Here is a 27,869-nt window from a genome sequence, read left to right on the forward strand (position 1 = left end):
GATCCTCCTAACAATATATGTATAATATTTTTATTTTCTTTTTTAGGTGGCTATTGAAAAAACGCATACTTCTGCCGTGCAGGTCAAATATCGTGCAGACGCACTTATTAATGCCAATCACTATGATCCACAATCTATACGTGAAATATCAGACGATGTAACTAAAAAGTGGCAGCAACTGGTTACATATGCTGAAGAGCGTCATAAACTCGTGACTGCGTCGATTAATTTCTATAAAACTGCTGAACAGGTGTGCTCCGTGCTTGACAGTTTGGAACGTGAATACCGTCGAGAAGATGATTGGTGTGGAGGTGGTGGTTCCAGTGATAAAGCACAAACTATTGTTCAACTTATCGCGAAGCATCAAGAACAAAAGGAAGCTTTCCTTAAAGCTTGTACTTTAGCGAGACGCACAGCAGAAACATTCCTAAAATATGCAAACCGTTCACAGCAATATTATAAATATCAAAATCAAGGAAACTGTGAAAATAGAGTCAAAACAATATTAGATAAATTACTAACGCAAGAAAATCAAGTTTTGGAGTTTTGGACACAACGAAAAAAATCATTGGATCAATGCCAACAATTTGTATTGTTTGAACGTAGTGCAAAACAAGCCATTGAATGGATACATAACACTGGTGAAGCTTACCTCTCATCACGTACTAATTTGGTTGGTAAGACACGAGAAGAAACTGAGGGTTTACTGAAAGAACATACAGAATTCCGTGGAACTGCTAAAGAAACGAGAGAAAGAGTCAAATTACTTATACAACTGGCTGATAGCTTAGTAGAGAAAGGTCATGCTCACGCTAGCTCTATTAAACAGTGGGTAGCATCTGTTGACCAAAGGTTTGTTAATTTTTCTCATTGGTCAACATAAAGTTTACATTTTTTTTTTCAATTTCAAGGTTCAAAGATTTCAGTAACCGCATGGATACTTACCGCGAACAGCTTGAAAAGTCGTTAGGGATGTCAATAGTTGCTGAATCTGATGCAAATATTTCAATTTCGAGTGGTAAGTTCATAATAATATAAAGAAATTGTATAATATTAATAAACATTAATTTTAAATATTTACAGGTTCAACTAATGATCGACACTCAGATCCTTCATTAGAAGCAAAATTAACAACTTCTGCCACTGCAGCTTCCAAAGAAATCAACGAAGAAAAGCGTAAATCGGCAAGACGAAAGGAATTCATTATGGCCGAGCTCATGCAAACTGAACGTACTTATGTCAAAGATCTTGAAACATGTATAAAATGCTTTCTCGAAGAATTTCGAACTGGTCATGGTGTACCGGCTGCACTTATTGGCAAAGAAGATATCTTATTTGGCAATATGCGTGAAATTTATTATTTCCATCAGAAAATATTTTTGCGTGCACTTGAGAAGTATGAAACAATGCCAGAAGATGTTGGACATTGTTTTGTAACTTGGGCATCTAAATTTGATATGTATGTGCATTACTGTAAAAACAAACCAATTTCAAATAATTTATTGGTGCAACATTCGGGCACATATTTCGAAGAATTACAGCGTAAACATAAAGTCGAACATCCATTACCAGCTTTTCTCATAAAACCTGTACAACGTATTACAAAATATCAATTGCTATTGAAGGATTTATTATCATGTTGTGAAGAAAGTCATGGTGAAATTAAAGAGGGCTTGGAAGTTATGTTGAATGTGCCCAAAAAAGCAAATGATGCCATGCATTTGTCGTTACTTGAAAACTGTGACATTTCTACAGATAATTTGGGTGAGGTAGTCTTGCAAGATGCATTCCAAGCTTGGGATACAAAACAAATAATACGAAAAGGACGCGAGAGACGTGTATTCTTATTCGACTTATACTTACTTTTTGCAAAAGAAGTGAAAGACTCAAATGGTTCTGTGAAATATCAATTTAAAAGCAAATTAATGACAATAGGTATTAATTTTTATATATTATTATTCAATTATTTTATATAAATAATTATGTATATAAAGTAAATTATATAAAGCTATAGAATTGACAATTATCAACTAATAAACTGAATTTTTAGCTGTTTTAATTTTAATTTTAACAATTTTTAAACTAAAAAATGAACAATTATAAGTTTATAAAAATTATGTATGCTCGATGAAGTTTAAAATCAGTTTTAGCTAAAGGTCAATTTTTACATTAAAAATTCTCTTTAATAAACAGTTCTATTTGTTCTTAATTTATAATTAATTTATAAAAATTATTTCAAATACAGTAAAATTATATTAATTCGATTTAAAATACATTATAATTATTATACTATTTTTATTTAATAAAGATATGGGAATAACAGAGCATATTGAAGGTGATGAAACAAAGTTTGCCGTTTGGACAGGACGTTCACCTATGTTGTCAGATTGCCGTATTGTACTTAAAGCAACTAGTTTAGAAACAAAGCAGGTTTGTAGTAAACTTTAGTAACTATTATTCTAATTGAAAATTGTTGGAACTTATCCTTGTTTTCTGTTATTCTTTATTTATTTATTTGTATGTGTATATTAATTTTTTATTTTTTTTTTTCAGGTCTGGGTTAAGAAACTACGCGAAGTCATGCAAGAAACATGTTTTTCTGGTACTTCACTTACATTGCCCAAATCACCAGCTAAGAACTCTGGTTCGTCTCAACGCTCTTCAAGAGATCTAGATGAGCCATTAACTGAAAATGATCATGACAGATGCTCATTGGCCAGTTTTGGATCAGGCAATACTACAGATAGTGATAATAAGGTAAGTTTTATAAATAAACATAGTTTTATGTTGAGTTAAGAAAAATTACAAATATAATACAATTTAGAATTATATTATTCATGAAAGTAGTAATCGTAAAATGAAAGGATTTAATTGAAATTACTTACCTATACAGTTCACAATAATTATATTCGATTTTAGTAATTTTTTGTCTCCTACATTTTAAAATGTAATTTTTGAAAAGTCTTAGTAGTTTTTATTCTAAAGCTTTAAGAACTTTTTTTAATTAAACAAAAATCAACACTAAATGACATACTAGTCCTATCAGTTTAGCATAGCTTGTTATTTACTTTAAGTTAAAAGCATACAATGTACTGGTACAAGCTTATAATTCAATTCATTAAGAAAGTCCACTTAACAACAACAAAAATAATCTGCTTCTCGATCTATTGCTACATCTTATATAAGACGTCTTTACCTATTTATAGCTTTCGAATAAATTTTAACGTCTTTATAATATAATGGTTTATGACCAGCAAACTATAACTCGGGCCGTAAAACTTCTAAAACTCATTAGATGAATTTTAACATTTTTATAATATCGCGATCTTTGTTCAAAAAAATCCTTACGCGTACGGCACCAGCAGCTCTATAGCTCTTATGTTTTAGTTTCCAAACAAATGTCAGTGTCACTAATATCACGGGTTAGTCCAAAAAATCTGTACTTGAAACACACACGCTCCAAAGTTCTTTACAGCTTTAGATACATTTTAACAGATTTGTATATTACGAGCCAAAAAAACCCTAACACGGGCCGTAGAAGCAGCTATATAGCTCTTGATATAGCTTTTGGAAAAATTTCAACTTTACAATATTATATGTCTTTGTCCAAAAAATCTTAACTCGGGCTCCACAAACAGGGCTATAGCTCTTTATAATGTAGCTTTTGAATGAATTTTTTGTCTTTATGATATAAGGGTCTTTGTCCTTACTTGGAATGCATAAGCTCTAAAGTTTTTTACAGCTTTTGAACGAAACATTATTAAGTTTCTTAAAATGAAATTATACACGAAAGAATGAACTTAAAAAAGCTTTTGTAAGCATTTTTTATCTCTACAAACTTGGATATGCTAAACAACCATATAAAGCACAACACATTTCATTTAAACAAAAGCATAAATAAAGTGCAGAATCTCTAGCCCGTCCTACCTCACGTTGGAAATTGGTGTACTTAAATTTTTATTTTGAATTGCATATTCCAAACATGTGCCAGCGTTTTCTCTAACTCTCTCGGCACACTTACTCCCACCTCCATTGCTCTCTTGAAATTGCTCCTATGCTCAAGCATAAACTCATAAAGCTTTTAACAGTAAGTAAAGCAATCATCCCTAGTAAAGTCTTGAAAATTTATGTGCCCACTGCCGATACCAATGAACTAGTTTCTGCATCAGCAAAGGATAATCTACATTGATGAGCATTAGGGACGAGGGAAAATAATAGCAAAGTTGTTGGTGTCAAAACGTTTTGTGTTGAAAATTTTATGAGAACTTTTTATAGGTAAATTTCTGAAGTTAGTTATTCTATCCTGAAAACATAGCTGTATAGTTCTGGGTTAAGTTTGATGTGCACGGATTCCTGTTTGCATGAATAAAAGATTTTCCACATGTTTATAATTTGCACTTATGTAAAATTTGAAGATGCCAGGTGAAGGTTAAAGCAACACAACAAAAACAAAGTTTTTTCTAACTTTGTTGCGCTTTAATTATTCATAGGATTTTATGGATGTTGTAGGCTCCGTCATATGTTTTTATTATTTATATGTGCTCCATATGCGATATAAAACTGTCAACATAGGAACTTAAGGCACTAATGTCAATATTACTTAAATTTCATATTTGATGTCCTGTTTGGTGTGGTTTATGTAATAGTAACTTTATTTTTGCTTCCTATAATTAAATTTTTTATTACCTTAAGGATCTAGTAGCACTTGACTTATTTTAAGATTTTTACTACAACATAGTGCTAATTATAATATAAAATATATTAAAACATAAATCCTATAAATTAGCACAAGTCATGATTAACATAAGTAATTGTTAACATAAATAATGAGTAATGAAAGTGAAGAGAATTAACAATATTATATATTTTAAATCGAAATTATTTATTTTCTTTACTTGTGATCATAATCATAATAATATAGTAAAATTTTTAAATGTTATTCATATGATGAGATGTCACATACTAAAAAAAGAAAATTCTAATTTGATGATTCCATATCATTTTCCATAATAAATAAAAATTTTTACTATCCAATCAAAATGAAGTAATTGTATAAAATAATTTTATAGTTCTGAAGTGTCGTACGAGTAATAAAAATTTAATATTAAAATTAAATTTAAACATGTTTGTTAACCGTTAAAAATATTTCTATATAAATTTCCATTTTTAATATTAAAATAAGTGCAAATACATCAAGCAATTTCTAAATTTTATGACTAAATTGAAGTTGGTATTCATAATAAAATCAAGTAATGATAATTAAAAAACTATCCAATTCGTTTCTATAAAAACTAAAAAAATTAGGGTACAAGTTCAACACATGGTACCTGCAGTCTCAAAAACAATAAATTATTTACGAATAATTAAATATAAGAAATAATTCCAAGACCACTGATTATGGGTGATCAGCCAAAAATTCAATTAGTTAATGTTAACATTTTATTGTTGTAATTTACTACTGTTCGAAATATCTCTCTATTAAAATAACAGTTTCTATTAAGAAGCAGGGTTCCTTTCATCCTGATTGACTTTAAAAATTAAATTTAGTAAAATATTCTCATAATCAACATTATTTGTTATTAGAACCCGGTTAGGGTGAGAGTTTCCCTTACAATTCTTCTCTAATATCCAAAATTAATTGCTTTTAAATTGATTTAATAACTTTGAATAATCATAAATTTTTAATCTCCTTCTACTTTTAGCGATCGATTTTACAGTATTTTAAATAAGTTAGTGTTAATAATATTATATTGGGTGATATAAATATATTATCCGTGGTTGTTTGTCACTAGATGGTATGGGTATCCATATATTTGGCAACAATAATTCTGCTACTTTTCATGTCACAGTTTTTTTGTGAAGGCATTGTGTAAATACTCGATCATCTTAAAAGTTATATAGATTTAAAAATGTGAAATATATCTGAAGAAATATGCTATGTTTTGGGTAGCATATGAATTCATGCAAAGAAATTGATTGCCCAAACTTACATACCATCAGTGAAATGCCCCTGAAACCCAACGATATTGTGTCATTTTTAAAGCAAATCATTATGGACGATTAGTAATGGATTTAACACGGAGACGTTTAAAGCAAGCGATCTTGGTAAAAGGCCAATGACCTCCCATAAATATCTTGAGCGTCAGAATTGACGGCAAACAAGATTTTGTTGAATGTTCGGTGGTATTGAAAAGACTTGCTAATTACGATCTGCTTCAGCCTAGTGTAACACTTAACACCGCTACTGAAAATCGGACAGAATTGGCCAGTAGAAAAAAGTTATTAAAAACAAAAAGTGTTTAATCTTGACAATTTAAATCACTACACATCTTTGATGATTCGGAACAAATTGATGGAATTTGGTTGGGTTGTTTTGACGCATCTATCGCATTGCCCGGTTTTGACAAACTGATTAGCATATTTTTCGACATCTGCAAACCTCTCTTAATGGTAAAAAAAAAGTGGCCTACCGAAGAACTGTGTTTTAGTGTACAAGTGCCACTCTAATCTAACCTAACCTAATGACTAAATTAACTATATGTGGTTCTAACTTCCTTAAGTTTACTTGGTTATAATTTTATACACATATTAAAAGTTATAACAACACATGTTCATCATATATAATGCTTCGTAGTTCTTATATATCAACTAAAACTCATTTTATGGAGTTCGGCAATTTGTTTTTGTTGATTTCAGTAATTATTTTAAGAAGTTCAGAACTTCATTATTTAAGTCAAGTACTAAACTCCATGTTATTTCAAAAATTCAAAATTTCTTTAATAAAATTTAACTGCTAGAATTGATGGGCGATGGGCTATGTTATTTCAGTTAAATTGTTTAATGCTCTTCTACGCTCGAGAATGCCGCTTTAATGTTAACAATATTTGCATTTTTATTGAATAGTAAAAAAAGCTTAAAGCTAAAATTCACCATTTGAGCGGAGAGGGTTAAATAAATTTCTCAACTCCTAAGGGGCACTTCAAAATCCGTACTCTGCGCTCTTAAAAAAGAAATATTGTTATGAAAAAGCTTTCGTATGAAGTGTGCTTGCTTGTAGTGCTGCTCCTGCTGTGTTTTGTTACGTTGGGCTTTTTTTTTTTCCTCAAAATTCTTAAAGTACACAGCACTTGAGATACTCTGGTGCTCTCACGAGTTTATGTAGTAGCAGCAGCAGAAGCACACAAATACTGAATGCCTGCTGATTTTGTGCTTCTAATTGGCAATATTCCCAAAATTATCAGCTGCAACAATAAAGCAATAACAAAAACAACAGCGGAGATGGTGGCAGCGTTAACAACAGAGACAGCAGCAACAACAGCAGCAGTGGCAGCAGTAGCAGCAGAAAGTAGATTTTGTCGAGAACTAGAAAGACCTGTGCCTGACTGCTGCTCAGCAGCAACTTCCAGTTTTATTGCAGAGTCAATGCAAAAAGGTTCGCTTTCTCGTTAGAACGCTAGAACGCGTCTCAAACACAAACAGTCGAATGCAGTCTGGATAGTCGGTCGGTCGGTCTCTTAACGACTACAGCTGCTGTGTACTGCTAAAACTATTTTTCAAAGCTATATTATTCAAACTATTGTTCAAATTATTCTAACTATTGTATATTAACACTATACTGAAGCGCTACTATACTCTATTTTACTGATGCTAAATAAAATCTAAAAAAATTATATAGATACATTTGTTGTGAGAAAAGGTTTGAATGCGAAGAAGATTGTTTCGTTAGCATATGAATGTAACTATTTAAAAATATTAAAAATTAATATTAAACGCGATTTTTACACACAAACACAAGTAAACAAACTGGCTAACTTTTGTTGATAAAAAAATATTCTAAAAAAAAAATACACAAATATTGTGTACCGCAATTATCGTATTATCGTACGCGACCGCAGTTTTTTTTAAACATTATATACATAAATATATAAAAATATATATCAATTTTGACTATAACCGTGAACATTACTAAACGCTGAAATGTGTGAAGTTTAGTGTAAAATTTTACTTTGAAGAAGATAAGAAAAAGTATTAAAAAATATATATAAATAGTTATAAATATACTTAGACTAGCTCAGTACTTTGAGGTTAATATTTATATATCTAACTCTATGTATGCTTTATGGCAACCAATAAATTAGTAGAATACAGCATATCAACATAATCTATTAATAAACAAACACATCTTTGACATATTTAATATACAATATAATAAGCTTGTAGAGATAAATATATATAAAAATAGTTAAATATACATATGTAGTGGATATAATAGAAATATATGAACTGGTTTTGTATTTACTGCGAATTAAGTACTTTAAAAATGCAGTTAAGATAAGCAAAAAAAGCGCGAAAAGCCTACACTAGATACAAAGCAACTTGTATTTATTGAAAATTATTTAAAACAAATACAACATTTCTTTATCTATATACTAATTGCTAATAAAAATTAAATGTTACTTAAAATCTTAACAACTTAATAAACAACAAAGCTAAAGAATTATATAAAAACAAAAAGTAAACAAAACAAAACAAAACAACACAAAAGTATAAACAAAGCAAAACAAGCAGAAATATTGTTTACCAAAGTATAATAAATCTAAATAACAAAAGTGGCCAAAAAGTTTTCGTCGTCGAGTGGTTAAAAAGTAACTGCACTAAAAATAACAATAAATCTTGCAAAATTAGAAGAGAAGAGAACAGCACAGCACAGAACTACAGACAGTAGAAGCACTAGAAGCACTAGAAACAGTATATCTCATAGCTATTATATGTGGTGTAGTACAGAGCATAGTAGAGACAGCTTTGACAGTATTTTTACACTTATGCAAACAAATGTGAAATTTCAATTAGCAAATTAAAAACATTCCGTTTTCTTGAAATGCACGTTTTTCCACCTAAAACACACTGAACCGAAAGTACAATAAAAGTATCACAGCTATTTAAAAAAAAAACAAGAGGAAAAAAAAACCATATCTTAAAATTAATGATTGCCATGCTGCACCTGGCATCAAGCGATTAAATCAAAAATCACTTCAACGAAAAAGAAGACAAGCAAAAAATCCCCCAAAAAAATTAACAAATAAGCAAGAAATTATAAGAAATTATGAATTAAATAAAAAATTCTAGAAAAATATTTCATCAACAAATATCAAATCAAACTAAAATTCTTAATTTATTAATAACGCCTTGCAAAGTCTGCGGCAGCGCTATACAATCTGATTTGATAGCTAAGCGAATTTACTGAAAAACACTCATACGCCGTGTAGTACTTGTTTACGCATCCGCCCGTTTAAGCGCCGTCTTTGCTATTGCGATTTCTATTGTTAATATATATATAAATATATGTAAGATAAATATAATATGTTATAAAAATATAAAATATTAAAAAAAAAAAATAAAATAAAATACTTTTAAAAAAAATTTAAGGAAGTTTCAACACAACTATTTTATAAAGCAAAACAATTTGAAAAAAGAAAAAAATCACATAAAAGTATAACAAAATTTGCTACAAATATATACTATTCAGAATTCAGAATCCAGAACTTCAAACTGAACTTAAACAAGAATTTGTGTGAAATTTTTGCGGCTGACCAACCTATAAGAGTAACTGAACTGAACTAAATTGTATGCCTTAGTCAGCGATTGGCAAATGAGCAAAAATATATTTCAGCTATTTTCCGCATATTGTTGCTGCCCTACACACCATACAACCCAGCAGCAGCCGGCATAAAGCAGCATATACATCTATATAAAATATATATAAAACATTGTATATATTTGTAACAAAAATTCAAATAAAAAAAAAATAATAATAATATAGCTACAAATACGTAGACAGCAGCAAAATACTGTACAGATTTGGATACATATTGCAAAAATATTGATTTTCCTCATATTTGGTTGGTGCGCGGTTGTCTTTATAAATCTATTTTTTGATACATGAACACATCTAAAAAAAAAGTATTACAATTTAATTTCTAAAAATCACTTTAAACTTGTTTAAAACAAAGCCAAACAAAACAAAAATCAAAAAAAAAAATACAAACCAAAGAAGGAACATATGACCAAGAAGTAAAGTATTACTTTAATTTTGTATAAGATACAATATACAATTAAGAGAGTAACTCGAAGTTTGAGAAGTTGTTAAGTTTTGTTATTTTATATATATAGTTTTTACAAAGTATTTATTAGTAGTAGCTGTGATTTTATTTTAATTATTAAAAAAAAATTATAAAATTAATTTTATAAAATGTACAAATTACACACAAAAAATTAAAACATAGTAAAACACCAAAAGACAAAGCTTTAAATTATACTCGTAAAATATAATAACAACAAATAAAAATTGCACAAATTTTACTGCAAACTAAGGATAAGAAAAAACTATCAACAAAATGAAAAGTGTCAAGAATTTCTTTGAACGCATGAATAGCATCGATAATTCCGATAATAGCAGCAATAGCGGCAAAGGGAGCAGCAAAAAGCAACAGCTTGAGAAATTAAAATGCAACAGCAATTCCTCTGCTGCCAATGCCAATGAAAATACTAATGACGCTAATACCACCAATCAAACGTCAACTATGCCAACAAGCGCTGCTGATCCTTCACCCACACCATCTATTATAACATCCACACCTATCAATGAAACTAGCGCTGAAACGCCTGTTAGTGTTGGCGACAATGCCACTGCTGCAGTTGAACGTTCGCCAACAAGTGGCGGCTCTCCCACAAATAATGTCTCACCATCCAACTTTACACCTGCACCTGGTGTTGGTACACACGTACCCAGCTCATTATCTGCACCGGCTATTAAACCTCAGAAAAGTCGTCGCAAAATTTCTCTACCGTGGTTCCGGCAGTCCAGTGTTTCTGCACATACGAAACTTTCACGTCAGTTCACCATCGACTCACCAGCTTCGTTTCGTTTGTCCCGTCAACCAAGCAACAATTATAAGGTTTGCATGTCTAAAGATAATATTTTTTCTAGCATAGCTGAAATTGTTTATTTATCTATTTTTCTTGTAAATTTTTATAGTTAACTGCTATCTTATAGCATTCGCCATTCTCTTGCCAATTGCAAGTGGCAAACGTTTATAAAGTGAAATACATTAGATTTAATTTTAGTTCCCTATAAACATGCACTGAACGTACCAATAAAAGAAACTATTTTCTTGCAACAAGTTTATGGTCGCTGCAGAAGTGCAAGTTTAAGGTTAATTATTGTAGATTTAAATATAGTTCCATAAGTGCAGAGCTGACCTCGAAAATATTTCATGGTTTATCTTGTTTTGATATTAAAATCGGACAGCATATTTGTTTTCTCAAGAGATTTCAAAATTATAAGTATGCGCACAATATGGGTGCTTATGTGTAATAGCTTTTGTTTTCTCCTCCATCATATTTAGCAGAATTTGTGATTTTAAAACAGAGTTTAATACAATTTTTTTGTAATAATAGAATAAGTAAAAATTTTGTAATATTTTATAAAATTAATAGAAATGATCATTTCGCATATAATGTATATTAATTATTCTTTTAGTACAGAGTTAGGCGATTAAAGAGTTACCTATGCAACTGTTGTGAGAAATTATTTTTTATTGATTCAAATTTCAAAAAATTGTGGAAATAATCAATATTTCAGAATCCATTCACTCTAGTTCAATATGGTGACCCATGAGTTTCATACTTCACGAATGTGATCTTCCGGTATTTTAACCCATTCCTGATCAATGGCTTTCTTCAGCACATCCATACCTTTCTTTTCAAAATGTCCCAGTTAGAATACAGATTTTTATAGAATGACTGATGATGCGCAAAAGTGTGTCTTTTCTCCTCAATCATATTCTGTAGAATTTTATAGCTCTCAACCAGGATTTAATATAAGTTCCTTCTACAATAATAAAATAAGTAGTATAGTATTCATAGTATAGTAAAAGGAACTGAGTATATCATTTTCCATATGTATTAACTACATTTTATATATTAAAGATTCATTTACTTATATACCATTTTTAGAAAAAATTGTTCTTTATTTACTTTAAATTTTTGACTAAAAAATTATTAGGTCAGTGAAGATGAATTTTGCTTTAAAATGCATAATAATGTAAAGTAGCATTCGAATGCTGTTTCATAGCATTAAAATAGCTTAAACATGAATCTTACTATAAAAAGATGAAATATTGAATTACTAAGAACATTTATTTTCAGTATTAATATAATGTGAACTTTAACCAAATATAAGAAACACAAACGATACATCAGTAGTGCATTGATTATATGACATTTTTGACTTTTTATTTATAGTTTAAAAAACTTTCGCAAAATTTTTATTTATTAATTAAACAATACGAGTAACTTATGATTTGTATTTTTATTTAAATTACGCTGTTTAGAAATTATTTTTATTATTCTTAAATGACTCATTCAAAAAACCCATCGTGTTGATAAGTACTAATTCAAAAAGTGAATAGTGAAATGCTTAGTCAAAATACAAAACCAATAATTTAATATAGGTTTTTAAATCTAAATATATATGTTTACTATTTACTTAAATAATTCTTAGATATTTAATTCTGAAAGCAGAAAGCAATATATGTATATTTAAATTACTATGTTATAATTATATACGTATTATGTTTATTAAACGAAAATTTCTTATGAAGCTCACAACTGATTTACATATAAGATCACTTGTAACAAATGCGGTTAATTTATATAACAAAAGTTATACGTTTTTTAAATTAATATTTAAAATACATATCTCTAGACTCAGATCCTCGTATTCTTAAGTGTGCATTACACGACTGTAGTTTAACGACTACTTCTCAAACGTTTTTAGAGAAGATTGCCTTCAATCTTCAAAACTTATCTTTTATATTATTGTTTCTTCAAAACAGTAACTATGGACTAAGCAAGCGTACTATATATATTACATGTTATAGCCAGTTTGGTGTCTATGTAGCTTCTGGATCACCTGTATGCTACTAAGTTGCTTACTCTACCGTTAATATTAGATGGGACTACTTTATTTCAACGAATAAATGGATGACTTTCAATTGGTTACGGAGGTGCCAACACTTGTTTTAGAGGTTGGCCCCTGCTTGACAATGACTGGGTAACTGCAAACGATACAAATGAAATTGATGCAACCCATTTAGATGACGAACTAGATGAGATGTGTTGAAAAGTGGCTGTCGTATTTAGCCTTCATCATACATTATTAAGATAATTGTAGTATTGAATAGGTTTGGTTTAGACAAAAAAACAGTAAAGACTCTGCACCGTCTCATAAAGCTCGTATGCACCAAGAATAATTAAAAAATAATGTTCCAAACTTCATATCGTCTACACAATAGCTTTCAAATTCGCCAGATTTACATTCGATGGACTATTGCATCTGGGCCATTTTAGAGAGTAAGTTGAGGACAAAAAACATGCCAGTATCGATGCGTCGAAGAAAGTCATTATTCAGAAATGGGACAAAATACCGGAAGATCACATTCGTGAAGTAAACAAATCATTTTTTAACCGTTTGAATGCCATAGTCAAGACCAAAGGTAACCATATCGAGCTAGAGTGAATGGATTCTGAAATTTTGATTATTTCCACAAATTTGTGTAATTTGATCCATAAAAAATATATTTCTCACAAAAAAGATATGGTCGCTTGAATAACACTTGAGTAACACCTCAATCGTCTAACCCTTTAAGAAAAATTCTTTAATTATATCCAATAATGATAAAATTGTTATAATATATTTGTGTATATTCTCCATCCAGGACCCGCTATGCAGTCAGTCAGTCTCTAAGATAATTTAGAAAATTTAATTAAATAAAAAATTTTCAAATTTGCGTAATTAGCTATAAGTTGTAGATTAAGCTATATCTCCCATTATCCATTAGTCTAATGGAATCTATTTAATTAATATCAAAAAAAAAATATATATTTATTTTTATCTTATGTAGTTTTCAATAAATTCTTTTATTATTTACTCATTGAAGCATTTTTTTTGTGGTATATTTTTATATATCTTAAATGAATTCTTTTTCGTTTTCTTATGATTTCATACACAGACTATTAATATTAAGCTTAGCAGATTTTTAGAACTACTTCAAAGTACTTAAAATCTACACAGTTGAGTCATCTTAACTGCCACACACACAGTCGACATGTATTATTGTTTCATTCCAATTGAAATTATAATTATGAATCATTTCTATATGGCTTTGTACAACAAAGGCTTGTTATGTCCTGGCATTTATGTACACTCCTACTGACTCTAACAAGAGAATACATCAACGCAAATTATGTAGCGTTGGTTCGTCTTGATGATTATATGCATGTGGTTTATATTTTTGTTTATAGTTGTGTGCAATTTTAACATTCCTGACCTCAAATATTTGCTTCCTAATGTGTCTTTATTGTATATTATTTTGTATATTTTCGTTTTAGGCTCAAATTTTTTGTATTTCGTTTAACTTTATTCTAACAAAACCATCATAAATATTTATATGACTTGATTTTATTTGCTTGCATTTGTTTAGCCCCCATTAATTTTATTGTCTTCATTTTATCATAAAACTGTGCGCCTTTTTATTATGCATAGCCTACTTCCCTTAACCAACACATTCAACACCCAACGTAATAACCCTTTAAGACACCCTGCCATACTAAACTGATAATCCCTTCCTATATACTTGCTATACATTCTTTCTTTCTGTTTCTTTCTCCGTATTGCATTGTAGCCTTTCACCACTTTAACCATTCAATTTCCTGCTTTTGTTCCAATTCCTGTGCCCAACTTGTCGGTCGCCCTATTTGACTGATTTGACTGATTCCTGTGCATTCAATGTCATCTTTTTATCTGTTTTATCTGTTTTATCTGGCACATTGCGTACCATAGCACATTTGACGCCATTCACTTATTTCCATTTATTCGTTTCATTTATTTCATTTGTATTTTATTTGTTAAACCTTTTTACGTAGTAATTTGTAGTTATTAACTCCCTTCTTGACGTCCTCGCCGGATGACACTGACATAAAAGTACATCTTGTCTTTGTCAGTGAACTGGCACAGCAGGAAAAACGCATAAAAATCATGAGCCGCCAATGATAAATTGGTATATTATGACTTAACGAGTATATAACGAAGTATTAAAAAAAATTAAAAAAAAAAAAAAAATCAAACTTAACGAACCTAAATTACTGACTTACGTACTTATGGTAGATACTTACTTCCAAGCAATTACACAAATTTTCAAATTTACTTCAAGATTATCGAGAAGTGCTGGCATTTATTTAATCTACCTGAAAATTGTTTAAACATTTCACTCGAGCACTTTCTTACAGGTTGCGGTAGTAGTGCTCTACATGCCAATGTAAGTTTACCTTAATTGCTTTCCCGTAAAGTTTTCTCTAATATTTTGCATGAAATTCCAATAATTTTGTTTTTTTTCTATTCTTTTTCTATTTTCTCTACTATAGAAATTTTCTGCTATTTTTCATAACGAATTATTGACCCAGTTTATTTTTCACTTGAGAATTTTCCACCCATTTGCAAACTTTATCGTTATTAATTTCTCGTAAATTATATTTTATAGTTGCACCTTTCCCTCCATCCTTCCCACTCGCTCGTTGTTGGGAACTCTGTGGATCTGGTGGGAAAGTAGAGCTGTTGTGTATAGTTTTAGCGCAAATTATTGACTAAATAATAAATTAGCACAATTTACTAGTGCCGAGCTAGTTAAGTTTCCAACACTTAAAATAGGAAGCTCATTATAAATTATATCAATATTCAGTATGTCCTTAGGCTTAAAGAGTTTGTGTATCCTGGCGTGTGTTTTTGTGTGTGGGTGTCTTTGGCGTGGTGGATTGTAAAATCGGTTTTTAATGTTGTGAAATATTTTCAAGAGAATTTTCTTTATAAAAACACAAAAGTTAAAATCGCCTTACATACTTAAGGGAAGAAGAAAATATTTATAACAAAGGTCAGGCATCTTAAGCCGCTTATATGCAATTAAGGCCATAGTAACTATGCCGAAATAAAAGTTTTTTCTTAGTATATTTAATATTTCCATATTATAATATGAAATTAATTAATGAACGAGAAGACTTAATATAGATAATAATTGAATAAAATATGTTGATGTAAAATTAATTGAAATGAAACTATATTCATTTAATTAAATTTTAATTGAGTAATTGAATGTGTTCAATATATACATCAGTTTTTTATTTATGAATGTTATTTCATAAATAATAAATTTTGAAATTCATATCAATCAAATACAAAACTTTGTTGTGATAAAGTAAAAATATGTTAACATAGTTGGATGGTTGGTTGGTTGGTTGCAGTGGTAGGCCATCAGATAACTTCTATGTACCTCAATTAGCGATTTTTCGCCGTTTTGCTACCATATTCCTCGAACTTTAGTATAGAACTCTTATATAGAAGAGTAGGGACTAAATCTATACCGCCGAATTTAGATAACAGTGAAGACTGTTTCATCTTCACCGATGAACAGTCTGATAAACTAACAAAAAAGTATGTTCCTAAGAACCTATATCTTATAGACGCCAAAGCCAGGCATTCACAGAGAAAATGTATTATGGTTTCTTTCTCCTGCGGGTTTCCATAGCTTCTGCAGTGGAGATTATGGGTAATGCGCAGCTTCTCTGCGTTTGTTACTACACACCAATGACCAGAAAGAACAAGGCTTACAGTGTTCATGCGGTCTCTTTTAATGAGTTTCGAGGATCTATTTTTATTATAAGTGGGCAATGTTAATCTGGAAGTTGACTTAAGTGCTTTTCATCTGTTATTGGCAAGTTACAGAAAGTAGAGGAAGTTGCTTCTCATAATGTTCTCTAGGGTAATATAAACTGGTACCGCCAGTGACACATCCAAGGAAGCACCACAGCGGACTAAACTGTCAGCTTTCTCGTTCCCTTCGATGTTCCTATGTCCAAGAATTTAGATGAGGGTGATATCACCCAACCGATTTAGCTTGACGTCTGCTTCTCTACATTCCGTTACTAACTTTGATTTTGTTAACATAGTATTAGGGATCTTTTTATACAGGAGAAATGCATATATACGTAGGGTTTTCTTCCAAACATCCTTCGGGCAAGTTTGTTATTGTCTGTGGTTTATTTGGCTGCTTTGTCAAACGACTAGTTTGAGAATCTTTTTGTAGATTCGTACTTTATTATTGATTTTGAAGATGGTCATACGTAAATTTAATTGTATTATTGTGTATTTTTTGTACGTATATTTATAAATATTAGGTTTCATTAAAGTAAGCCCAAATACTTAAATCTCTTTAAATATTTACTACGATAGATTGAGGTTCGGTGATCAGCGTCATTCAAGTTGGTATTGGTGTCAGTACTCTTGAAATCAACAATTTTGCTGTATTCAATTATACTTAAATCACTATTGACATAGTTAAAAGTCAGAAATCGACCCTTACTCGATACAGTGCATCAAAGCATTCGAAGCATTCGTTCAGTCGTAAAAATCTATATTACATATATATGTATCTTATATCAATAATTAAAAAATCTTACAGTGCTTTTTCATCTTATTATCTCAATATTTCTTTCCCACTAAAAGGAATTCAGGATAGATATTTTTTTAAAATTTTTCTTTAAGAAAAATGTTCAGAATACGATATTTATTTTAAAATTTTTCCAAAATATTGTTTGTGTTTATTATCTTACCAAATTTTTATTGTGAAATAATTCTTCATCTTGTATTCTTGCAGTTGGTATATATACTGTTTTTATTACTAACACTAACTGAATTTGTGTGTTATTGTCGTTTAAAAGAACGATTCTTGATGACTCCATAAAAAGTTTTTGGAAATTAAAAACACGTTCTCCCAAACATATTTAAAGTAATAGAAAGTACTTTGATGAAAAATATAATTAATTTAAAGCAGTCGCAAAAAATAAAGAAAAATTAAACAAAACGATTGCCGTAAAATTTTAATGAGAGCTTATAAAAAAATACTTAAAAAGTTTTCCTCTCTATTATCAGCATCTCCACTTCATTCCCTTACTAACCAAATAATGCATTAATAACCCGCAAGCACGAATACTTGCATTTTTGCAATAATATTCTTTCCTTCTGTTATGCTCTTAGTGGTTGGCTTGATTGACGTTAACATCGTCATTGTGGTTTCTGTTATCGTTGGATTGTATGCAGAATAAAGCAGGAGGAAAAGTGTAAAAGCTTGAACTGAACACTTCTCAATTATTCCATCAACGCCAACGTTAGCTCGTTCTGATGCACACACTCGACACACCGACAAGTATCTCGGAAGTGTCTGCAATTTCTATTGTTTGTCGATTAGTTGGGGCCATAAGGGAATATCATATCATACGTATACGTATACGTATATCATGTATGAAGTGATTAAGTGCTTTGGCATATGTTTGCTTTATGTTTGACGACTTTCTCGCGTTCATTTAATATTTTTATTACCTTTATTGTGTCTTCATTATAATCGCATCAGCGAACTTCGTTATTAACAACATTATTTTTCAATTAATTTTATTATTTATGTTTTATGTAACTTTTTTATATCTTTTTCATATTTTCTTATTAGTTCAATGCCATTAAAGTCCGACGAGTGGTTCCTCAGCTCGTCGTTGCATGTGTGTTTGGTTTCATAGCATTTGGCCTCAATTTTAGTGCCATATATCCACAAGGGATGTTGGCTGCTGTTAGTTTTCTGTTACATTGTCATGAGGATTCAACTGATATTGTAAATTTATCATAACAATGTCGCTTGCAGGGTTTTCTACAACTTTTGTTCGTTTTATATATTGCTTTTATGTTCCATTTATAACATTTTTTTATTAGCTTTTTATGTTTGTAGTTGATATCAAATTCTACAATGTTTTGTGTTACCCTGGACCACAATATTCAGTTCAGTTCAGTTTTTTTTTTATTTTTTCTGTTGTTTTTATTGAAAACAATTCTGCAAATTTCGCAAATGACCTTACCACGCATATCCAGCATATCCTTCAGCATCTGTGTAGTATCCTTAAACTCGGTATACACATTTGCACCATATACTATTGGCAATTGAGAGCTTTTCATTCTTTTGTTCCAGTTCTTATTACTTTCTCAACATATTTGTTAGTTTACTTTTATGCAACAAAATCACAAACTCAGAAACTCAGAAACACAGAAACACACAATCAGTAAAACAAAAACAAAACTCGCTGACTGAAATTGACAAACATCAGAATAACAAGAAATTGTGCTCTTTTATGTGTCCCTCCCATTCCATTTTGACGTACTTATGTAAACCACTAAAAAGCACATATTGTGTCTTGTTAGCTGAAGTATGAGTACTATTTCGTATCATCTGTCACATGCACTTAGTAATCAGAGCAGACTCTTTTGCAACTAGTGCGTTTTTTGCATAACCAATCAATTTGAAACGTTTACCCAATTTGCCCAAAACGTGACCGCTCTTAGATAGATTATACTCTGCTTTAGATACATTATGTTACGAGGTCTGTTGTGGGTTTTAGTAGCGGTCAAGTTAATTAACCACAATATGTTGGTCATTTATTTTAAATTTATAATAAAAAGGCAAAGATATGAAAAGAAAGATAAAGGAATATATTTACTATTTGAGTATGATTTTATTAAAAGTAAAATTATGTTTTTGACAACATAAAAATATGAAGCATAAGTAAACAACGCAAAATTCAAAATAACTTTCTCATTTTCGGAAGAAAACTATTACTTTTACAATTTTACAATATTGGAATTCATATAAGTATTCAGATATCTTGTATTTAGAATTATCGGTTCAATATACATATGTTATAAGTATTACTAAACAATCACTATTTCCAACTAATTGAAAAGTCCAATGACTATTTGACAGGGTCTTGTCTATGAAATATTTCTTTTGAGATATGACGAAAAGTTTTATGGTTTAAATCAACCAATTTCTGATTGTTGGTTACTAACTGACAGAAAAATTGTAACAAAAGTGAATTTCTTTGGAATTATATATGAAATGAGTTAAAGCTCTGTATAGCAGAAAAGTGTTTTAGAAGGTATACTTTTAATAATATATATATTAAATATTCTTTTCCAGCAGACGGCTAAAATGTCATAGCTGTAAGCTTTATATATATAATATAATTGTTATTAATTTCTATGTAATACAACAAATTTAAAATGAAATAAAAATAAAGCTAATAATACTATACTATTCTTTTCAAATATATGTAGATAACACGGTTGGTTTAACTTACAATTAGTCATCCATTATCAGTTCCTTACGTTCTTCTGAATTATGTATTTTATCACTAATCTGACTAAAGATAAAGAATATCAAAATAAATTCTAAAAAATGAGTTGGAAGTAATTTTTACTCTTAGAAAGGATAATTACTCCTCAGTGTAAGTTTTCAAGTTATTACATTCATTTATCATGAAAAAAATTTTAACTTACACGTAGATAAAACACAGTAATACCATATGAAAGATAATAATGATGAAATGAATCATAAATTTAGAACTGATCATATCAGGTCAAAAATCTGTACTCTGTTTTGAAAATATGATTTTTAAATTCAAAATCCACTCATATAATAAATGGATTCATAGAAAAACTATTGTAAAATAAATATGTAATAATATTTTTTTTGTCTTAATTCCATTTATTTTATAATATTTTATGATACTAACAGATACTAAATAATTGAATCAACAATCCATTTATCAATACGGAGCAATTCAAACATTGAAATCAGTTATACAGCGATTTTAGTCTAAAATTAATAGTAGGAGTCTTTTATTTTCTATCATATCAAACTAATAACAAAGATTTCATGAGATATAATTAGGTTTATTTATATCCTTAATTTATCTTTAACCTAGTCTTAAGGACTGTCTACAGGGATAACAGACATCCCTGTTACGCAAGGCAACAAATTTCGCAGTGTATTATTATTCCTTCTAGTAATAAAAATTACTCATATGAAGACAGTAATAAAAAGTTCAAATGAAAAATATAAATGCAGATAAGAAAATATAGTGAATCAATCCAATAACTTGTAAGAACCTCAATAGTTTAAAGAGAATATATTTATTGAATTGATTATTAAGTTTATAAGCCTCTAATTATATAAATTGGATTTTTTTCTTTGTATGATAACACTTAAATTACTTATTGTCTAATTAATAAAACTCTAAAATTTAAAACAAAAGACATTAACAGAGTTATCAATAAAACTATCTTAGACTAATTTAGCTATAGTTTGTTCAGTTTAGCTTAGAATATCTCAAAACTCTTAGTGTTTTATTATGCCTTCATTGTATATTTGAATAAAAATGATGTAATGAAGAAAAAAGAAATTTTAAGTGAAAGTTATTAAGACAGATTATAAATCATTCTAATATCTTGAGAATATAATAAGTCTCTATTAAACACAAATTAATTTACTTTCTGAAGTAGTTTTTCTTCCACTGGCAGCCAAAATATGCTTCGATATGCAGCATAAAAATTTTCTTTGTATAAACATATGTAATTTAATTAATTTATTTTTTAATTAGAAAATAAATTTTATATTTACTGCAACTAAAAAAAAAATCATATCATGTTTATGATAAATAAGTCAAGTAATTAAGTTATTTAACTAAAAATAAGTTTAGTAATTAAAAATTACCAATTACTATTATGCCAGTAGCATAGATTTTTATTAATTTTTGGATTTTAATCATTGATTAATAATCAATTCCACATTGCTAAATTAAAATTACCAGAATCTATTTTTTAACTTTCCCTCTTTTATTCCTGTATAGAATATGAATCACAAGTACTACTCACTCGTATTTCCTTTCCGAGTACCCTCATATTACGTTTAAATTTTATTAAATTTGTTACTTGGTGGACTGAATTGTTTAAGTTTCAAGCAAAGCAATTTTCTTCATTATCAAGTATCTATTTTGCAGAGCAACGTTTTTAAATTTGCTAAACAAAAAATGTATAAAATCAATATATTTTATCCTTTTTTCCCTTTTTTCCTCTTTTGTCATTCGGTGCTCTATATCCTTTATTCTTTTGTTCAAATTGGCACTTGTATTCATTCGATGAACGGTTAAATGATAAAACATATTATATATCAACGCGATTTTAACCAATTTCTGTATAAATATAAAACGAAAACAAAGGATGTGTAAGGACATAAAAGCAGAGTCAAGCAGAGTAAAGAAAAAAATCAGAAATATCTCGTTTATCATGTACTTACATCATGTCCAAGCTGTTTCATTCATTACCAACACCATCAATTTTAATAGCAGCCACCACAGCAAAACAAAAACAATGCCAGGGCAGCCGAACCAAACGTTTATGTTGGTCTCAATGTTTAACTTTTCTTGTCGGTCTTAGTAGTAGCAATAGCAGCGCTGAAATAGGAGTATCCATACTTGTCAGTACTCCTACGAAAGTACGAAAATACGAAAATACGCACACAAGCGACTATGCATGTGTACCGTCGCAGCGGTACAACGTGTCGTATGAGTAACTTGAACATTGTTTTATGGTTTTGTCATATGTCGGTTGACTGACTGGCTGCGTTATGTTTACTTACGCTAATGGACACCCTAACTTGTACATCATCAAGCAATTTGTAAGTCTCTGCTGCTATTGGTTATGATGTTGCCGTTTGCTTAAAGCGCATACATGTGTTTATTGATTGATTGAATAAATTATACGAGTTGTGTTGAGTTGAACGCGCTGCGCTGCGCTACCTTCCTATCCTTCGTATAGCAATTGGGTATGATTGCACGATTTGAATCGATTCCTATGCCAAGCCATTTAAACATTTGCTCACTTAACGTCAGTATAATGATTTTTCTTTTAATGGTTCGTAACGTGTTGTCTGTCCGCTATGATTTGCATTGATACTGGAACATGGCATGTGTCCATACTTGTATGTAAAGCAATATCCATGACTATGTAGGCGGTAGTATGGTGTCCAGTTAGATATAGTATTAAATATCTGTTCTATGTGAGAATGAGAATTTCAATTGTTAAAAGCAGTTTTGTACGTCAACACTAATTTTCATGCAGATTTAGTTTGCATTAGAGACGACTATAGTACTTGTATATCACACCTTGGAGCTTGCAACCTTCATCACATACCAACTTACTAGTAAATATGTATGCACATGAAGCACAATCATGTTGTCTAACATTTATAATTGATTTGTCAAATTAACATTAGTGATTAAATTAAGGTTGTAATGTTGGTTGTTAACAAGGAGCTGAAAGCATATAACACTTCATGTACTATGCATCCATAGACCCCAAAGGACACATTTGCTATTTAAGCAATTGAGAAAGTATTTATTGTAATTCAATTATTTCTTCTTCTGTTTTGGTTTGTCATTGAAAATTGTTACTACAAATTCGGTCGGAAAAGTTTTAAGTGTTTTGTGAAAAATTTCAATAGACTTTTATTTACTTGTCGAACAATGGATGCAAACAAATTTTTGGTTTTAAAACTCAAAGCCACTTTTCCATTTTGTAGTTACATGCTTTGATTACTTTGTTGGCATTGTATGTACATATAAGCGAACACAGCTTGCCTATTTGCCATTGTTCGATTGTTTAATACCATTTACTGTTGCTCTTAATAGGAATTTGTAATTTGTACATTAAGATTTTATGTTCTGTAAGTACAATACCTACACAATGGTCGAAAGTCCTTGCAAATAAAATCTTGCCAACAATACAACATATAAATTCACTAAAAAAGCATTGTTAAATATTAAAGTTATACATAGGCTTATAGAAATTTATTGAAAACGAAGAGTATAAAATGTTTGATTTTAAAATCCAAATAACAAAATTCTTTAGAAGAACTGTAAAATTTTATTCAAAATTGAATTCGAAATATTTACTGACTGTATCCATTGCCTAACAAAAGCCATTTCATGATTAGTGAAAAATTTAAATCCATTTCGTTACAAAACAAACAAACTATTATTTACTACTGTTCGAATGTGAAAATGATGGCATTTAATGGACTGTAAAATAGCCTAGAATAAAACAATAACAAGTATTATAAATCTGACAAAAATTTCAAAAATATTCTCTGTAATATTTGCCAAATGAAAATGGATTTAATCCTTTTTTAATCCTTTAAGCTCTAAGCATTCATAGAAACAATGTTTTTCAATTTTTATATGAAAATTTTGTTGAATATTATTTTACCAAATTCTTTTGTTTTTATTACAAAATTGCTATTTATTTTTATGTTCACCATGTTGTAAAACTTTTGCCATTTTCTGAATTAAACGTATCCTTATTAACACTTTCATTATATTTTAATTTTATCATATTATTATTTATAAATTCATGTTAATAACTAACTTAATAGTGTGAAAACCAACAAATTTAGTAAAGTTTGGGTTTATATTTCGAACTCAAAATAAAAAGAAAACATTTAAAATTCATATTTTCTTCTAATAACACAAAAAAAAGGATTATATTTCTTTCTTATGATATTAGTAAAGCCAAAGAAAAGAGGAGAGAGCTTAATAATGCTAATAACATTAGAATATTGCGTTCCTAGATAAGGTTTTATACACAAGAAGGAGTAATAAAATTATGTAATAAATAATGCCTCTACAAAAGAATAGTATTAGAATTTAACAATTAAAAATAAAAATATTGTTAATTAATTTAATTATTCTACGGCTGGTTTACGATTTCGTTCTAATATCACACAGGAAATGAATTTGTTAATTAACAAACAAATTAACAATTAATTAATTAACAGCAAATTAATAAAACTTTAGAAAAAAAGTGCGAATACACAAGTCAAGTACGGCTTTGGGTCAGTTGGCTTATGAACACTGACTCTGAGCTTCAAATTTGGCAGGGTACGAATTCAACCCTTGGTACTTGCAATTTCAAAAAATTATTTACGAATAATTAAATACAAAATTTATTTCCAAGATCACGGATATTGGGCATTTGGCAATACTCAAAGCAGTTGTCTGGTCAGTCAAAAATTCAATAATAAAAAATTTTCAAATAATAAAAAATGTGTTCCTCAGCAGTACATAATGCCGCATATACTTCAGAGTCTAGGAATACAAAAACTTAATAAAGTAATCAACGCTACGCTAGGGCTTACAAATGTTAAGCCCATTTGTTATAAAATACTGTATAAAGTAGTCTTCAATCTGCAACATTGAAAACACAACTTGTTAAAACTAGAACTTGTAGATATGCAGATAATATTATCAATACTCACCAGCAATGATGATCTAAAAGATATTTATAAGAAAAAATAGGAGAGTGCAAAAAATATAGATCGACTGATCTATAATGATAATCATGTTTGTTTTTAATACTATTTTTCTTTGTTTTATGCTCTGTTTGTAGTGCAGTTACTTATCTTTTTTTTCTGTTTTATTTTTTAAGGCAGTTTAGCTGGCTCTTTGAATATTGTTTATTTTAATGTACACTTATACGTTGTATAATATTTGAATCAAATAGAGCAGTTATTACAGTTTTTAATATAATTAATATATTACTATTTAGTTAGATAATTCATATGTAATGTGATATTTTCAATAAATCATTTAATCAATTTAGTGAACGATGTTGTGAGTATATATTTATGCAAACAGCTTAATCTGTTTTCATAAACTTAAGCAGATAGAATTACCTAATGTTAATGGTAGCTAAATAAATAGTAATAAAACTACGACAAGTTTATAGTTCTTCATTAATAGCATAAGTACACCTTACATAATATGTATATATCTTGAGAACTCAGCACGTATGAGTCATAGTTTTTACGGCGCTGAAGAATATTTTAACGAAGAGATTGGGTTAAGTTAGAGTGACAGCCTTGCAAACTTTGTTATGATAGAGCAAAAATTATTATTTGAGCACAAATAACAGCCTATTGTCGTGATACCATGGTTTAAAACCTTACTTACCCGTAGACCAAGAAGACCAACAGTTATAGAGACCATAATATTCTGCACATAGGCAACGTCGAAAAAGACACAACCTTATCATTTTAGTAAAGCTGAAGCAACCTGACAAATTACAATTGGATTCCAAAGATATGAAGTTCTGTGCTGGCTATATTTGAGCGCTACTACTCAGAGCTACAGCTTCGACAAAAATCATTTTTGGGTAGATAATTGATAGTCTTATTGCATGTGAGATAACCATTTTATTTTTGTTTTATTATTGATATAAATATTTTTATTAAGACATAGAGAACATATAAAATTGTATGTTAAATAATCAAAAATCTATAATTGTTTAGATAGATAATAGATATTTTGAACTTTATATCGTTATATCGTTGGGAATAAATGACATAAAAATGAAAAATTGATTCTATTGCACCAATTTTAATATTAAGTTCATCACTTGGAGAAAGTATTTTTTTATGTAAGATATTTCTTAACACAAAAACAATTTATTTTTGAATAAAAGTTTCTATTTTCCTCATGAAACTAATTGAAATTTCGTATACAATCTTTGAATAATTTAATAAGATTTCCCATGTTTTGATATTGTTACACACAGATTGATATGGGTTTTTGCAACAAATACCAAATTTAGAGCTTAGTACCAATTTGAACAAGTATTCGGATTTCGGCAGAAATATCGAGGTTTACGTCAACGCACAAATATTTTCATCTCTTCGTATCGAACGCATCCATCCCATCACCACAAGCGCGCATAAGTTTGTATTTCTGGTATATTTGCGCGTAATTCTGTTAATCCTGAAGATTTTTATTTACTCGCCATAAACTGTGCAAAGTAAGCTTCCTTTTGTGTGGTGCTGCTCTGGTTTGCTGGTTGGTATAGGAAACCTTTTTTTATGAATCTTGATTTTTAGTGTATTTATTTTTTGGCTTTCCAGGAAAAGAGCTTTTTCATGTCATTTTTGTTTTTGCTTTCTTTATTTTTCCTCTCAGTCCTTGTTTCTTTTGTGTCTTTTATAGTTGTTTGATTAAAGCAGCATACCAACATTTTTCTGAAATGACAAACATACAACGAAAGGATAACGAATTAGTACTGCTGTCATATCCTTTCTGCTGCATAATTGTAACATTTTTCTTATGTTGAGATGAATGTGATGAAAATTTTTCTTAAAGTCGAAGATTGCAAGCAATTTGCGAGATAAGCTCACGTCTTCACGTCCCTTTAATCAGTACTTTAAGTGCTTGACTTGCATAACGAAACTGCAAACGAAGTTGAAATAAATTACTTATTTGAATTAATAATTACTTTTGCTATACTTTTAGTTAGTTTCCTATTCAATTTAATGAAAGTGCCCATTAGTATTGCGAACATGCGAACATTTATGCGCTCGAAGCACAGACACTAACACAAAAATGTGCATTTGTGCATTTGTGCATCGGCGTACGTGTGCGAATGTGCAATATCTGTTGGCAATCTAAACCTACACCACTGCTAAATGTGCACAGTTTTTATTTATTTCTTTTGAGATACTTAAAAGCCAAGCCAAGCCAAGAGCAGCATCAACAGGAACTTGAAATAGATCCTTATGAATTTGTACAACAATCTTTGCTGCTTATTTCCTCCTTCATTTTCTGGCGTACACGGTTAGCTTAATTGAAATAAAAAAATGAAAAAAAAATAAATAAATTAAATGTTCCAGCTAAAGGAAGGCAAAAGTTCATGGCCTAATTTAAAGTAAAAAGTAAAATGTATAAAAAAAAGATATTTCTGAACTCGCTGGCATGCGAGTTTATATGCTGAGCCAAGTTATTTTCCGAAAACCAGAACATATCACATTGCCACACATCGTCGCATCTTCGCATCATCG

At 29.6% G+C, this 27,869-nt stretch overlaps 1 protein-coding gene across 2 annotated transcripts in view; it reads left to right on the plus strand.

The window, feature by feature from the left end:
* LOC119668097 (triple functional domain protein) overlaps positions 1–27,869 on the plus strand; it is an 89,023-nt gene that overhangs the window by 17,538 nt on the left and 43,616 nt on the right. For both annotated transcript variants that reach the window (XM_038077490.1, XM_038077491.1), the window contains exons 5-9: positions 47–852; positions 912–1,018; positions 1,084–1,935; positions 2,309–2,430; positions 2,554–2,757. In XM_038077490.1, coding sequence (XP_037933418.1) covers positions 47–852; positions 912–1,018; positions 1,084–1,935; positions 2,309–2,430; positions 2,554–2,757 — 2,091 coding nt within the window. The remainder of the gene's footprint in view (positions 1–46; positions 853–911; positions 1,019–1,083; positions 1,936–2,308; positions 2,431–2,553; positions 2,758–27,869) is intronic.

The sequence above is a fragment of the Teleopsis dalmanni genome, chromosome 1 (genome assembly GCF_002237135.1).
Source record: "Teleopsis dalmanni isolate 2A chromosome 1, ASM223713v2, whole genome shotgun sequence".
NCBI classification, from domain to species: Eukaryota; Metazoa; Arthropoda; class Insecta; order Diptera; family Diopsidae; genus Teleopsis; species Teleopsis dalmanni.